The sequence below is a fragment of the Polyodon spathula genome, chromosome 9 (genome assembly GCF_017654505.1).
Source record: "Polyodon spathula isolate WHYD16114869_AA chromosome 9, ASM1765450v1, whole genome shotgun sequence".
NCBI classification, from domain to species: domain Eukaryota; kingdom Metazoa; phylum Chordata; class Actinopteri; order Acipenseriformes; family Polyodontidae; genus Polyodon; species Polyodon spathula.
Genome location: NC_054542.1, coordinates 19,422,973 through 19,439,831, shown reverse-complemented (window position 1 = coordinate 19,439,831; position 16,859 = coordinate 19,422,973). Strand labels below are relative to the sequence as shown.

Here is a 16,859-nt window from a genome sequence, read left to right as displayed (position 1 = left end):
CATATATTTAAGACCTACAGCCATAATGCCAGAATTCTTATTTGTTGTTCCTTTTGTCTTGCAGCCCTTTGTGACATGCATCCCATGAGAGCACTTTTCCTTATTCCCAGGAATCCTCCACCAAGGCTTAAATCGAAGAAGTGGTAGGGCTCATTGATCTCTCTAATAGGACCACACAAGTTGAATTACAGTGTAGAGTTAGAGAACTCTTATCTCCTGCGGGATGTCCATCCTTGTCAATGGAGATGCACTGGAGGCATCCCACATCTCTGTAAGAATGTGACCACCTACTTGCACCTGTGCATAGGGTGCGCATTGTACTTTTAGTGAATGTTTCATGATATTGAAACAGTAGAAGGCTATTCCTAGGGATATGGTGTCAGCATTAAAAATAAATAAATACTGCTTTTGCCTAGAATCCTTTATCTACATTCATTAATGTTTCAGCTGCGTAGCTGTATTTCAGAACCCCACCCCCTGTAGGCAAGGCTTTGTTTCAGTGGGACATACTTTGTGATTTTAAATATTTGCAATATGGCTTACAGTGTAGTTCACAATAATGGAATTGTAATGCTGGATTTTTTTTTTTTTTTACTCTTAAGGAACTGTTCCTAACTTTCACGTGACTGTTCTGCATATCAACTGTGGCTTTGTTCTGTGATAATGAACTCATCTAGTCATTAGTAATTTATTTTGTAGTGATTTTTGGAGTTGCTTTTTGTCACACACACTACATATCATATCATTTTATATATGTTTTCAGCAAGTTTTCATTGGGGGAGGGGGGTGAAACCTGTTGTTTGTAAAACCGGTTTCACAACTTTTTATCTTCTCTTTTTGCTTCATGAGCTGCATCAGAAATTAAAGATGCCATAACATCCCACTGCTGAAAGTACTAGCAGGATAATTTATGTATGGCTAAATTGAAAAAATGTAATTACCAGACACACACACATTTTATATATATATATATATATATATATATATATATATATATATATATATATATATATATATATATAGTATGTGTGTGTTTACAAATGAATGACTGGATACTGCAGCGTAGTGTGCAAGCATAAACACATTTGTTCTCCTATATTTTCTGTAAATACATTCATGATACTGTGTGTTTTCATGAAAATAATCTGCAGGAACCCATGATACCCATGATACAGGAGATGTGAAATTTCCAGAAAGTTTGATTTATCTTGCATAGTACAGTACTTTATTTTTTTATTTTTTTTGGTGCAAAGCACACAGTATTACTTGGTGGCCCAGTCTTAAAATTGAGTTTAAGAATAAAAATCTAAATGTTCCCTTTTCCTCGATGTAAAAATGCATAGGAAGAAATGTTAAATGATGCAAAATGCTGTTGCTTTTTAATAGAAAACAATTTATGTAATACCCTAAGGCTTCAGAATAGCTAAAAACTGTTAGTAGCCTCCAAGGCGGCAGCTTTGTCAGACTCTCCTCCCTGAGACCAATTCCTACATGAGGATTAAAGCTACATGAGGGTTAATTTCCCCTCTGCTGCTGTTTGCTTGTCTCAGGTCCAAGAAGTTCTTCAGTTTCATAGAGGGCTGTTTAGTAAAGAACTACACACAGCGTCCTCCAACGGAGCAACTGCTGAAACACCCCTTCATCCGAGACCAGCCCAACGAGAGACAGGTCCGAATCCAGCTCAAAGACCACATCGACAGGACCCGGAAGAAGAGAGGAGAGAAAGGTAAATGGCACACTTTCATGCCCTTTATTGAACCTGCTTTTCAGAAATCCTGAATTTCTGGGTTCTGAACTCCTTTCGCAGGGTGAGATGGCATTACGTTAGCAATTCGACTGTGAATGTGAACTCTTGTGCATGATGTGTAAATTGTATTTCGTCTTCTCTAGATGAAACAGAGTATGAATACAGTGGGAGTGAAGAAGAGGAAGAGGAGGTCCCTGAACAGGAAGGAGAGCCAAGGTAACAAAGAGCATCTTCAGTCTGTCCTGGACTGATTCCATTGGCTTACTTGAACCCCCTGATAATTCACTCTTCTCTTTCCGCACTCCAACATGTTACATAGTGGCTCAGAAGATCGCGACACGTTTAAAATGTCTTGATTTATAAAAATAAATTATTTTTTGTGCAGCGCAATCTGTGTTAACATGCAATAATATATTAGACACAGGTTGTTTCAGTTGTCAATGGTGAGTTTGTCCTTTTGCAAGAGACTGGATCTCACAAGCTTCTTATCTAATCTGTCTGACACTGGCAAGCTAATAGGAGCCTGGGACAGGTTGTGTGTGGTCTGCTTGACAAATGCAGCTGTTGTGTATTTGTGTACATGATGGGACCTCCCCCTTTACTTAGAGCAAGAGGTGCCATGTGGCTAATGACTTCTGTGCCTTGTCACATTGAGGGATAGACACTTCACTGTAAGCATCTCTTCATACTAATACAGTTATTCAACATCCTGACAAGGCACTTAGTATAAGGCATTACTGGTGAAGTCACTAGAATTTATCTACATTTCCCTAGACCCAAAGTCAATAAATCTCTTGCTTTTACATTAATTCTGGTGCATCTAATGAAGATAAAGATGGCTGAATTAGAATAAATTATTAGCTGTACTTTTAGGCTTCTGACTCATTTGGATTCTCCCCCCAGTGCGAACATGTTTTTATTAAGCTGTTACATCATATTTGGCAAGTGTGTCTAAAAACATCCAACAAAAAAGGTACCTCTTTCAGTGTCTGGCCGATATTAGTGGTAGGGAAACAATGTACTGTGGTGAAGCATCATGAAATCCTTTCTTTGCCTTTTCTTTGACGACTTTTAGTATAATCTTCCCCCATACCCCTTATACTCTGAGTGTGGTTATGAACTTCACGTTGTTATTTTCCCTCCCTTTTGGTTTTATTGTTGTTTTTTTTTTTTTTTTTTTTTTTTTTTTTTTTACAGTGAGCTTAAGAGCCTGTTAACTGATATCCTCGTATAATAGAAAAAAATAAATAACAAACCCACTTCAGATTAGGAAAGGAGAAATGTACAGTACAACAAACACTATAATAATGGTCAATAAGCAATTCTGCACAGCGACTTACTGGAGTTAGTTAAATGGGGGTGGGGGGTGTTGTGGTTTTGCCAAACTTTGTGCCCTGCATGGTTTCTACTACACTTACTGTTTCTATGGGGCTTCGAGTCCTTTTGAATCAACACAAACAACAAATGCAAATCATCTTGCATTGCAAAATTGAGACTGCTTAACTGTTTGCCAGGATCTAGCACAAGTTTTACAATGTGACTTACTTTTGGATAGACGTGTAAGAACTCTTAAAACGTAGTATTCTTTCTTACAAAAAAGTAGAACAGTACCTATCCTATTGAATTTGGTAAATAGCCAGGTTTATATATATATATATAAAATTTGCCCATCTGCATTTTTGCATATTTTTGACACTGATTGATCTTCAACTAAAATCTAAGATTAGATAAAAGGGACCCTGAGTGAACAAGTAACACACAATTTGATACTCAATTAATTTATTAAAGAAAGTTATGCAACGCCCAATGCCCCCGTGTGAAAAAGTAATCGCCCCCTTTGACTCAATAACTGGTTACTCCACTTTTAGCAGCAATAACTGCAACCAAACGCTTCGTGTAGTTATTGATCAGCCTCTCACAGCGCCGTGGAGGAATTTTGGCCCGCTCCTTCATGCAGAACTGCTTCAACTCAGTTTTTGAGCATGAACTGCTCGTTTCAGGTTCTGCCACAACATCTCTATGGGGTTTAGGTCTGGACTTTGACTAGGTCATTCCAAAACTTTTAAATTTATTGTTCTTCAACCATTCTGATGTAGACTTGCTTGCGTGTTTCGGATCATTGTCTTGCTGCATGACCCAGCTGCACTTCGGCTTCAGCTGGCAGACGGCTGGTCTGACATTCTCCTGTAGAATTCTCTGATACGGAGCAGAATTCATGGTTCCTTCAATGATGGCAAGTCACCCAGGTCCTGATGCATGAAAACATTCCAAAAAATCATGACACTACCACCACCATGCTTGACTGTTGGTATGAGGTTCTTACTGTGGAATGCAGTGTTTGGTTTTCGCCAGACATAACAGGGCCCATGTTGGCCAAAATATTCCACATTTGACTCATCTGTCCATAGAACATTTGTTCAAGAACTCTTGGATCATTCAGGTGCTTTTTGGCAAACTTGAGACAAACATTCATATTCTTCTTAGTGAGCAGTGGTTTCTGCCTTGCTATTCTGCCATGAATTTTATTTTTACCCAGTGCCTTTCTGATGTTGGAATCATGAACACTGGCTGACCTTAGCCGAGGCGAGAGAGGCCTGCAGATCCGTGGATGTTGTTCTAGGGTTCTTTGTGACTTCCTTTTACGCCTTGCTCTTGGAGAGATTTTGGCAGGACAACCACTCCTGGGAAGATACCTACTGTCCCACACTTTCTCCATTGGGACAATATGGCTCTGACTGTGGTTTTGGTGGAGCCCCAGAGCCTTAGAAATGGCTTCGTAACCCTTTCCAGACTGATAGGCATCAACAACTTTTTTTTCCGGAGGTCTTCAGGAATTTCTTTTAATCGTGGCATGATGTGTCTCTAGAACCTGTGTGCTGAAAACTTCACTCTGATGGTAAAGGCCAAAGTTAGTCAGATTTATATTGGACAGGGCTGGCCCAAATCAGGCCTGATTGTTAACCAAAGTATTCAAACAGCTGACCCTAATTATCCCTTTAATTGGGTTGAGTTAACTAGAGGGGTCAAAACTTTTTCACACCTGAAGATTGCGTGTTTGATTACCTTGCACACCAAACAAATGAAAGAAGCACCAAACTTTGGTGTCATTTTTTCTCTGACTCCCTCTATATACTACTACAACGCACAAAATTATCCGATTAAATTCAAAGTAAAAACTGTGCAAAAATGTAGAAAATCAGACAAATACCTTTTCATGGTAGTGTAGGTGTTTAAGAAACTTGGTCAAGCCGACAAGTGTTCTGGCTAATTCAGTGCCAATTTATCTACTTGCTTTTGTTTGTTAAAGTTTTAGCAGGTATAATTGAGCATTCGAAGTTATGGATGGATATATTAGTTATAAAACACTGCAGTCGTTGCTTTGTTGGATGGGTGTCTCCAATTCTAATAGTTAATATTTATGCCAACGTTGTCCTCACCCCTCGTGAATGCCAGTGCTCTCCCCCTACATTGTACTGTCTTATGTGTTGTAATGTTTATGGTTGACCATTCTTTCTCTGGTAGCTCCATCGTGAATGTCCCGGGTGAATCGACGCTGCGGCGGGACTTCCTGCGGTTGCAGCAGGAGAACAAGGAGCGCTCTGAGGCCCTGAGGAGACAGCAGCTTCTCCAGGAGCAGCAACTGCGTGAGCAGGAGGAGTACAAGAGGCAGCTGCTGGCTGAGCGGCAGAAACGTATTGAGCAGCAGAAGGAGCAGAGGAGGCGGCTTGAGGAGGTGAGGGGTGCTCGGACCGGGGAAAGATACAGGGGTGCCAACGATGATGGCATCTATTACAAGGCCTCATGTATTAACCCTTAGCAGTCCATGTATTCAGCGCATGTCGGGCGCGTCAGAACTAATTTATTTTCACATGTGCTGTTTATTTTGCACGTGCTGTTTTTAATTTTTTTGTTTTTCAGAGTAAAACAGGTTTAAAAGGCACTGCATGGCAAAAGGACACTCAGTGCTGCATCTCTAGCCAAGCCCCATCCCTTGTTTGCTGTTTTTCAAATACCTCTTCATAGTCATGCATACTGATAAATCCTCTTCTGGTCACTTGTTTTATCACCAAACTCCTCGGTACTGCGATCCAAGTCATTATTTTATTACTATAACATCTCAAAGCTCAAATGTCTGATTCTTTTGAGCACTAGATGCGGAAGCAGCTATCTTCTTTTTTCGGCTCCTATCGGTCTCACTCGGCCATTGAAAATTTTTCTCTGCTTTTTCTGGAGAAAAAACGACTAGACCTGTGCTTGACGTCTATTTGATGATGTCGGAATGGAAAGGGAAAATTGTAGTACCCGGTCCAACATAGGACCGCAAAGGGTTAAATACCATTGCACTGCATTTGGCAAAGTTTATATATACAGACTCTGTTTTTAGGACACCCACAAAATACTGTGAAAGTTAAATCACCATCACTTTAATTGTGTACAATACACTTTGTGTTTTAGTTGGGAAAGGACTTCTGATTGCAACCACTGCCAGTTATTTAGTCAGGGTGTGTAGTGTCTGAACAAATAACCCTTTCAAAAGCAGATTTCTTGCCCTTTTTATTGTATTTCAAAACTGTATTTCAAGACAGGCAGGCAGTCAAGATAGGTTTGGCAGTCCTGTTAGATTTTTATACTGCACAGATCACAGATTAAATCATATAAAATATGCGGTCCAGTCATTTGCAAACAACTGCTGGAACACAGACCTGCTCCCTGAAAAATTGGTTTTAAAAAAATAAAATAAAATACAAGCCTGTTGTTAAAATGTTGGCAGGGTTCCTAGACCATTTGCATTTTTAGTGTGTCAATGCACAGGGCTCTAGGCCTCGTGTCAGAGTATAATATTCCCCTTATACAGGGATGAACACTGCGTTAAGCCTTTGCATGTGGTGTGGAGGGTGTATTATTCATGCCTTGCATGGATTTATTTAGTGTTTATAGGGAACAGTCTGTTAGTGTATAGGATGGTATTAGTTAGATGAGCTGGGTCATTTGGGTAGGTGGGGGTTTAATTTTTATTAAACTGAAGTGCAAATTACACTTTGCTACTGTGTGTTGCAGAACCACTTGGTAGAATGAAATCTGAAATCCTTGTTCAAAGATTTTTACTGGGTTTTAGGATCCCATAAACACAAAACATATTTTATGTTAAATTACTTGGGGAATGGGGCAGTTCACTGCATTTGGGGCAATATCAGAAAGAACCAGTTAGCTGTTTTTATATATATAATAGTATTTATAGTATAAATTATTTTAAATATATGGCTGTATGTGTTCCAGTGGTTAAAGAAACAGGCTTGTAACCAGGAGGTCCCCGGTTCAAATCCCAGCTCAGCCACTGACTTGCAGTGTGACCCTGAGCAAGTCACTTAACCTCCTTGTACTCCAGCTTTCGGTTGAGATGTTCTTGTAAGCGACTCTGCAGCAGCTGCTGCATAGTTCACACACCCTAGTTTTGTATCTTGTAAAGCGCTTTGTGATGGTGGTCCACTATGAAAAGCACCATGTAAAAATTAAAATGATGCAAAAACAAATCAATTAAAATAACAATGTAAAACGTCTTCATTAGAAAAGTATTCACACTACTAAATGAGCTCAGGTGCAACCAGTTGCCTTCAGAATTCACACAGTAAGTTAAATAGTCCTCTGTGCACAATAAAAGTGGTTCACATGATTTCAGATTAAATACCTGTGTCTCTGTAAGGTCCCACGGTTGGGTAGTGCATTTAAAGCAAAGATACTACCATGAAGACCAAGGAGATTTCAAAACAACTCTGGGATAAAGTTGTGGAAAGGCACAGATCAGGGGAGGGGTATAAAAAGATTTCAAAGGCATTGAATATCCTTTGGAGCACAGGCAAGTCGATCATTAAGAAGTGGAAGGTATACAGCACCACCCAGAATCTGCTTAGAGCAGGCCATCCTCCCAAACTGAGCAGCTGTGTAAGAAAGGCATTGGTCAGAGAAGCCACCAAGAGGCCAATGACAACTCTGAAAGACCTATGGGAGAAACTGTCCATGTGTCAACAATAGCTGAGGTACTCCACAAATCTGGCCTGTATGGAAGAGTGGCAAGAAGGAAGCCATTTCTGACAAAAAAAGACCCTTGTAAAATCCTGGTTGGAATTTGCATAAAGGCATTTGGGAGTCACTGAAAAGATGTGGCAAAAGATTCTGTAGTCCGATGAAACAAAAATTGAACTGTTTAGCCTAATGCAAAACGTTATGTCTGGCGCAAACCCAACACAGCACATCACCCAGGTAACACCATCCCTACTGTGAAGCATGGTGATGGCAGCATCATGCTATGGGGATACCTTTCATTGGCAGGAACTGGGAAGCTTGTCGGGGTAGAGGGCAAAATGGATGGAGCTAAATGCAGGCAAATCCTTGAGGAAAACCTGCTTTAGTCTGCAAAAGACCCAAGACTGGTATGGAGATTCACCTTTTCAGCAGGACAGTGACCCCAAGCACACAACCAAAACGACACTGGAGTGGCTTAAAAACAAGAAAGTGAATGTCCTAGAGTGGCTCAGTCAAAGCCCGGACTTGAATCTGATTGAGAATCTGTTGCAAGACTTGAAGATTGCTGTCTACCAACGATCCCCATCCAACTTGACAGAGCTTAAACAGTTGGCGAAGAATTGGCGAATATTGCATGATCCAGATGTACAAACCTGGTAGAGACTTACCTCAAAAGACTCACAGCTGTAATTGCTGCCAAAGGTGGTTCTACCAAGTATTGACTCGGGGGTGATCTAATCCAGACATTTCGGGTTTTTTTTGTTTTTTTTTATTAACTGTTTTTTCACAATAAATTTATCTTGCCTCTTCAAAGTATTGAGTAGGTTGTGTAAATCAGAGGAAAAAAAGTCCCATTTAAATGCATCAAGATTTCAGGTCGTAACACAGCAAACTGTGAAAACATTAGAGGTGGTGAATACTTCCTATAGGCACTGTATGTATGTATATATTAAACACAGATTTTTGTACATCTACCAAGACAGAACATTCTAAAAATAAGCACCTTTTTTAAAAGGGAAAAATAATTACAGGAAAACTGAAGCCCTATTATAATTTAGGAAATCAAAACAGACCAACATGACAAGGGATCCAATTAGTGGGAGACTGAAAACAGAAAGCAAGATTAAGAAGTTAGTCGTATTAGTCATATTTAAGCACATGGCAAGGTCAAGATGTCTCAAGGACACTTCCCTCTCTTCCATTTATTGGCTAAAGTGCCTTTGATTTGAAATGAGATTGCACAAAAGCTTAATTGGGATTTCACTTTCCTGATTTATTTATTGCATGGTGGCGGGGGTGGGGGGAAGCCAGATACTTTTTTAAACCTTTTATTTTTTCAAATGTGTATCTGCCGTTTTATATTTAATTTCATCATAGTCTAGAGTGTTAGGTTTTTATTTATTTATTAATTTTTTTACTGAATTTTATGGGCGCATCAAAATTCAGTTGTGTATGAATTTAAAATATGCTTTTATGCACTGCCTAATAATATTTGCAGATTGGTCACTCTCTTAAACAGCTGATAGAGCTGCATAATAATGTCTAAACACTCATCTTTGTTATCTTGTAACTATGTCCCGCTTTCTGTTCATTTGCCCTACAGCTATAGCCAAAGGTTTTGCATCACCCTATAAAATGAACTAATTTTGTTTCATAAAGTCAATGAAACCTACTGAATAATGTTGTTAACATATTTAATTACATACTGATGTTTTTCATATACTTACTGAAAGCTGACACATTGAAAAATGTGACTTTTTGAAAACCAAACCTGAAAATCTCGAACATCTTGAATAATTTCTCTTTTTGAAGTGTCTGGTACACAGTTTCATCACTAATTGAACATGTTCCTTCACTGGATAGAAATATTTTGTTGATAGTGTTTATCGTTTTTTCACCAGACTACTGCTACAAAAAGGATATATCCTGAAATAACAAAATAACAAGTTGTTTAGAGCTAAATAAAAGCCAAACTGATTCTTTGTATTTATTTCCGCTCTTCAAGGCTGAGCTGCTATCATCCATTCAGTCCTTGCTGAGGTACTGCGCCGACAAGGCTTTCAATCACTCCACACTTCAGTTATTTGCTTAACTACTGTAAATCAAACTGTAAAATACAGATAACAGCTGTCTTTTTCATACAAATGATGATCATTCAAAGTTCCTGATTTTATATTTCACAGAATCAGTTAAACTTTCCTCAATATCTTGCTTATAGCACTTGCTGAAATACTTGATATTACATAAAAGGTTAAGGGAGACCTCACCAAAATAAAAAAAATACAAATACAACCTCCTGTTAGCACTAGTGAATCATGGGCCCCTCCTGTTGTAATGAAAACCTATTGTTTCTTAATTTGCCTGATTGGTATCACAGGATCTAATTGCAGTAACTGTCAATATATCCTACAATGTAGGGCGTTCTAATGAACTCCAGTGACATTACAAGCTTTTATATAGAAGCAAGTGTCTAAAAACATTTTAAAGTTCATATACAACTGATAAAAAATTGTTTCAATGAGACTGTGGTAGTGAAGTTATAGACGATTGATAACTAGGTCGGGATTCAAAAGAAATGCTTATTTTGGAAATTGCTTGTCTTGTCAATCCACCCAGTAAAATGAAGAAACAGGCTAACACCATTACCAAGGAGCTGAAGTTGTCGGGTGCGAAGCATTCCTGCTTTTTGGCAGGGCTGCTACAGTGGTTACTGACAGGAAGGTGGTTTTTGGCACAAGGAACTCAATATCTTTTGTTTAATTTGGCACACAGACAATGACAGAGTTGTGCCCCACGACTTTGGTTTCTCTGCAGACTGGCACTAATTGAACTTTCATTTTTTTCTCTGGGCGATAGACCTTTTAAAAAACACCCTGGTATAGGTTTATAATGTCACTCACGTTTTAATATCAGTTAGTTCTTTGAACATCTAAAACTTATCACCTCTGCTGACTAAAAAGGCAGGGACTTAATGGCTTTAAAACTCTGTGACAACCATGATTGGTTCTAGTACATGATAGATTAACAGTAGCATAAAGCATAAATGAGGGTTTTGGTATGAAGCAATTGTGCAGTGTTAGACCTGAACAGATGTGCTTATCAACACACTTCTACTCTATTATATGCATGGTCAGTTTAGTGGCGGAAGATTCCACACCTGCCACAAGCTGCGGTAACATGCACACTCAGATTATGTGTTTTTTTGTCTTTGCACTTAAACACCTGCAATGCAGTATATCCAGGTATCTTAAACACAAGTGCAAACTGTGCTGTGTAGTTTGGGAACCCTCACAGTCCATACCTCAGCAAGACTAGTCACTTTTCTGTGCATTTAAGTGTTGGATTGATGTCCCTAAAGCCCTTCTTTACAAAGACTGGTTTGGGTAGGTGCTAGATGTGCTTCACACCCCTGTTTTGGAAAGACCACCCTCTACAGAGGCAAGAACACTGCTCTGGCAAGCATACCTATACAGTCCCTGGTCTAGAGCTGAAGCAATAATTTGTGCATTAGTTAAATGTGATACATGTGTGCTACAAGTTGCGATATGTGACAAAAAAAAGCACTAAATCACGATTTGTAGTCCTTCAGATGATTCTTGTATGACCAATACAATTATTTGTGTGTGGTTTTTTTTTTTTTTTTTTAAACAATGTTTGATTTTATCTTGCTACAAATCATACGTTGTCAGACAGTTACATCCCTGATTTTGATCTGTTCAAGTAAACTGGTCCAAAACAACTGACTGAAAAGCATTTTGCAATCAGTGTTGACCTAAGGGTTTCAATCTGTATAAGGCTGTACTGGCAAAACACTTCAGCTGTGCTTCATTACACAAAACACATTCAAGCAATGCTCAGGTCGTTACCTGGACCTCCTCCACTGTAAATCAAACTGAAAATAGAGAGTTGACAGAAGACTGACAAGCTGTTGTACTGTAGATGGAAACACACAAATCAACATTTCAATCTCCACCTGAAGAATCTGTGTACAGTACCTGACTGAACGGGCTGGGGAATTGCTTCAGTGAGTGCACTTTCCCTAAAGTAGATTAGATTACTAAAATAAGTATCTAATTGAGCTCTTATTTTCATCTCTGTCACATGAATTAGTATGGCTGTAAGTATCCATGTGTCCGTGGGACCATGAAGGTAATGGTCGTTCTTTAATTTCTTTAGCAACAAAGGTGTGAGCGAGAGGTTCGGAGGCAACAGGAGCGGGAACAGAGGCGCCGGGAGCAGGAAGAGAAGCGCAGAATGGAAGAGATGGAGCGCAGGCGCAAGGAGGAGGAGGAACGCAGGAGAGCAGAAGAGGAGAAGAGGAGGGTCGAGAGAGAGCAGGTAGGATCCGCACTGCTGGATCAGAGCTGGGTCCCAGCCATAACCTCTACACAGGAATGTGTAACACCTAGTAGCACAATAGAGTGGACCCATACATGAAATTCATAGCTGATATCCCACAATATATTTTGAAAAAAATCACTGCTTTCAAAAGTTTATAAATGATCAAAACAGGCAAAATATTCTGTTCATAAATAGAGTAAAAGCAGTTGTACTGTTTGGTTCATAACATAAGTAATATTAAAGCTCTCCTTTGGCACAACTAACACATGTTTGTATGTAAAATAAAGAAATTAATGGAGTCATGAGTCAATATAAGGTATCTGAATGTAACTTAAGAAAATGGTAAAGCAAGATTTTTCTTGTGAAGGCAAATGTTGGGGTGGTTATTGATGCACACATATTGAGTAGTTATTAAATGGATAAGGCTAATGACTTGGCCATCATACCCAGATTGTAGTTTCAACCACAGTGCCATTTTAAACTGTCATGTAATCTAAAAGGTTCACATCATATATGCAGTTCCCAGATTGTTCCAAAAATACGGGGCTAGTTAACAGTATAATGAATTTCGAGTCTGGTTTCGTTGTTTCATTTAATTTCTTTTTAGTATTATATGTGTCTAAGATTGGGTATGCACAATATGAAGGTGTATTTATCAAGGTAAATATAAACAAAGTATTACAACAATGTCAGTGTTACATATGGTGCTTAAATAGAATTTAAAAAAAAGAATCAGAAATGTTAGAATGAACCCTATTTGGGGTTAAACCATCCGTTTTTGCATCAACTTTTCTAGGAATGGTAAAAACAGCCAGATTTTTGCCAGGGAAGTTTATCTCGCACTGAACTGACAACGAAGGCATGTCTTGCAATGCTCCTTGTCCCAATATTAATTATTGTGTGTATGGGGTTCTGTGTGGTAGGAGTACATCAGGCGACAGCTGGAGGAGGAACAGCGACACTTGGAAATTCTTCAGCAGCAGCTGCTCCATGAGCAGGCCATGTTACTGGTAACTCACTATTATCTTTTTGATTCACAATTTTGGGCGATTTGATCTATCTGGCAGCCTTAGTTGCACCGGGCCCAGCTGTACCTACTGTGTGTGTTACAAGCAGCAGCAACAGCAGTGCTTAAAGAGCTGTAAATATTGTATATTGTAAATATGGGTACAGCCACATTTCTAGCTAAACATTAATGGTGGGATTTATGTGGCCTGCATGGCCCTTTTCTGATGAGGTGCTGTGTTGTTGCTCCAGGCTTTAAAAAGGCTGCTTCTAAGCTTGTCTTTGGGGGAGATGATCCTTATCAGGATTGTTAAACTCTTACAGTAATCTGGGCCTAATTTGACCATTTATATAAATACTGAATCACCATATCTGTTTTTAACAGTATATACGGTTAAATGTGACATCAGTAAACACATACACCGTTACCAACTTTAAGAAAGAGGCCTCACCTTGGCTGAGTTTAATGAGAGGAAGTGTCTGGTTATCTCTGATGACCCACCCCATGTCTTATAATTACATTGCTTGATAGGTTTAACAACAAATATTTTTCTTAATTATTTGTAAAAGCAAAGGTGGGTAGAATGGTGGCGTTTTGCACAATAACGAAAGCAGAGGAAATTGGTAAACAATCTTGAGACATAATGATAAGGGTGTAACTCGTCAATAGTGTGGTGGGGTTTAAATGGTGGGGAACACACAGACGAGCTATTGGAACGAGCCCTTTAATTCAAGCAGTTCAGAATACCAGTTAACAAGTCACTCTGCAGATCAGCAGTTGCACTGTCACCCACTGGATGGAGCTTCTTTCCCAAGAAGTGTGTGTACTGTGTATACGTGGAGTTTCCCACTCTCAGCCCTGGACGCCACTGGCAGTGTCTTGATCAGTCAATACACGTGGCACTTCCGTTTTGTCTCTAGTCTTTCACTGGCCTTCAGTTAGCTAGCTAGGTTTATTTTGGTTTTGTTTGTATGTTTTCTGCCAGCCATGATCACCCCAGGAATTTGTCAGTGGTGCAAATGCTCGTACAGCCAGAGACCTACCGATGATTAAGCCCAAATACCTAAATCTAAACACTTTTGATTTTAAAAATTATTACACTTTAACCGTAGCTGTGCCCTGGCTGATTTTAATCAAATAATTTTGATTTGGCCTATTTGCTGCTATGAACACCAGGATGAATAAATCAAAAAGGCCGGTGCAAACTTTTCAAATTGAAATAGTTCTGCAAGACTGATTGTCGGAAGCGAACAACATGCCCAGGTAGTCTTTTTGGACTCTGGAATGCAAGCTTGAGCCGTCGCGGGCACCGCTAGTGTTAAAGAAGCAAGTCCTGACCTGTGTACCCATGTATACCTGAACCCTTGCACTCTCTGTACATCAGGAGTACAAATGGCGGGAGATGGAAGAGCAGCGTCAGGCAGAGAGGCTGCAACGTCAGTTACAGCAGGAGCAGGCCTACCTTCTTTCACTGCAGCACGACCATAGGCAGCAGCAAGACAGGAATAAACAGCAGCCACAGCAGCAGCAACCATACCAGCCCGCAGAGCTGAAACCCCAGCCCCATGAACCAGCAGAGCGAGCAAGAGAGGTGAACCACAGTGCCATTGCTTCTGGCAGATTATATCACACATCACCATAGTCCTAGGGGTGCTCAGTGGTGGCATTGGTGTTGTGAGCGGCATAATCTTGATTTGATTTTATTTATTTTTTTGTTGTGTTTGTTTATTTATTTATATTATTTTTACCGCTACATAGCTTGAGATTCAGCATCTCATTTTTAAGTAGCTGACCTGCTTCTGCTTCCAAGTATTTCCAAGAAAACTGAAGTGCATGGTCGGTCAAGTCCATTGACCATGTGACCAGCTAACCAGTGAGCTAGAAGGCCAAACTGGGATTTGAACCCAGGGTCTCTTGGTGGTTCTTCCTTGACTGTGACTGCTGGCCTTCCAACTACTGCCTCCATTTCTGTAATAATTAGATAAAGCATTCCTCATAATCATTCTGCTCTTATAGGGTGCCATTCTTACATGAACGGGAGGGCGGGTTGAAGGATTAATTCATACACAATAATCATGGTCAGACTTGCGACTAGAAACCGGACGCATTTTGCGATGGTTACGCTGTGTCGAGTGGTTTACCCAAAGAGTCTCGCTTGTGAAGCATTTCTCTTTCTATAGATACATAATCGTGCTTTGAGAACTGCTGCCTTGATTTGTTTCTTTATAACAGTATGTGTGTGTGCATTTTCTACATTGCGCTGACAAATTAGACTGGGCTTTCCTCAATTTCAGCCAATTTAAAAAATGCTTTAGTGTAAAATCACTGCAGGTGGAGCTACCTTGTATTTGATGGTCTTAAAAAGGCTATATTGATAAACAATTTGTCCCCTGCATTCACAGAGAATAAGCGTTGTTTTGTGATTTGGTGATCTGAAGTTATGCAGACATGTGCTGAGGCGGCGCGGCACACTGGTATTCTTTCATCATGATGGGTGCGATTTATCTCCAAATCTTTGACTTTCTGCTTCAGTGTTAATAATCAAGTCATTGGAATGTCTTTATGCTACAGGACCACTTTTGCTTTTTGTAGTAATACTGTTTTAGGATGATGTAAAACTAATCAAGGAAGCAATATTTGTATTTTTGAGAATTTTCCGAAAATGTTAAATAAAAGTACGGCACCAGAATTAAACTGTCTGGAATCGAATTGTTTGGTAAACAGTGATCAATGAATACAATAGCGTTATCATTTTAGAACCATGAAGCAGAAGACAGATCTTTCCTGATCACAATAGTAGCATCTGCATTCCGCTTGATGCTTACCGATTGAGCATATGAACCTAATGAAAGATATAGGCCTATACTGCCTATTTGATTGATTGGCTGTCCCTTTTGTACAGGGAAAAATGCAGAAGCCAGTAATTTTTTTTCTTCACATAATTAAAATGTCATTTCAACTGTGTCTTGAATGTGCCTTTTCTCACATGGTTCCTTAGTGTAAAAGTGTCTTGACATGGCATGAACATTTTTTTTTTCTTTTTAATGCTTACTGTTAAGTGCCTTGTATTGCCTACAGAATTAAGCCAAGCTTCAAAATAAGATTGTTCCTTGTTTGTTCACCCAGGCTGACGAAAGGTTTCGAAAGACTATTCAGGGCTCACCTCAATCGCAATCAAAACTGCCTAGCAAAGTGTTGGAGCCTCCAGTGCCTTCCCGATCAGAGTCCTTCTCAAATGGCAACTCTGAGCCTGCCCCGTCAGCAATGCACAGGCCAGTGGAACCACAGGTACAAAATCCTTTCAGTGTTCATGTCTTTCAGGTACAGACAACCAATTAAGACCAATTTGTCTTTAAATATTAACTGAAATGTTGCAGCACCTTCCAGAGACTGCACTATTAAAATATGAATACTTGTTTCATGTTCACTATTTCTATAGAAAGTTACACGCTATATTGTGTATGGACATAGTGTGTATATGCAGGCATTTATCTAATTATAGATTTCTGCCATAAATGCCAGAGCGTGTCAGCTTTCATATCTGTATATGTACATATAATGTTTGTCTGAATACATTTCCATTTTCTATATTTTCTCCTTTTTGTGCCATGCACACCGCTCCAAAATTCAAGCTGAAAGTTGTTTGTTCTCTCCCTGTAAGGTACAGTGGTCCCACCTGGCATCTCTCAAGAATAGCGCTTCCCCCGTGTCTCGATCCCATTCCTTCAGCGACCCTTCTCCTAT

At 39.6% G+C, this 16,859-nt stretch overlaps 1 protein-coding gene across 1 annotated transcript in view; it reads left to right on the top strand.

The window, feature by feature from the left end:
• The window catches only part of LOC121321054 (mitogen-activated protein kinase kinase kinase kinase 4-like), a gene marked incomplete at its 3' end in the record, with an annotated part of 99,112 nt that extends 82,255 nt beyond the window's left edge, over positions 1-16,857 (top strand). The window contains exons 10-18 of the mRNA XM_041259965.1: positions 65-143; positions 1,551-1,726; positions 1,891-1,963; positions 5,270-5,480; positions 11,945-12,106; positions 13,033-13,119; positions 14,500-14,706; positions 16,242-16,403; positions 16,777-16,857. Coding sequence (XP_041115899.1) covers positions 65-143; positions 1,551-1,726; positions 1,891-1,963; positions 5,270-5,480; positions 11,945-12,106; positions 13,033-13,119; positions 14,500-14,706; positions 16,242-16,403; positions 16,777-16,857 — 1,238 coding nt within the window. The remainder of the gene's footprint in view (positions 1-64; positions 144-1,550; positions 1,727-1,890; positions 1,964-5,269; positions 5,481-11,944; positions 12,107-13,032; positions 13,120-14,499; positions 14,707-16,241; positions 16,404-16,776) is intronic.
• Positions 16,858-16,859: the final 2 nt, after the last annotated feature.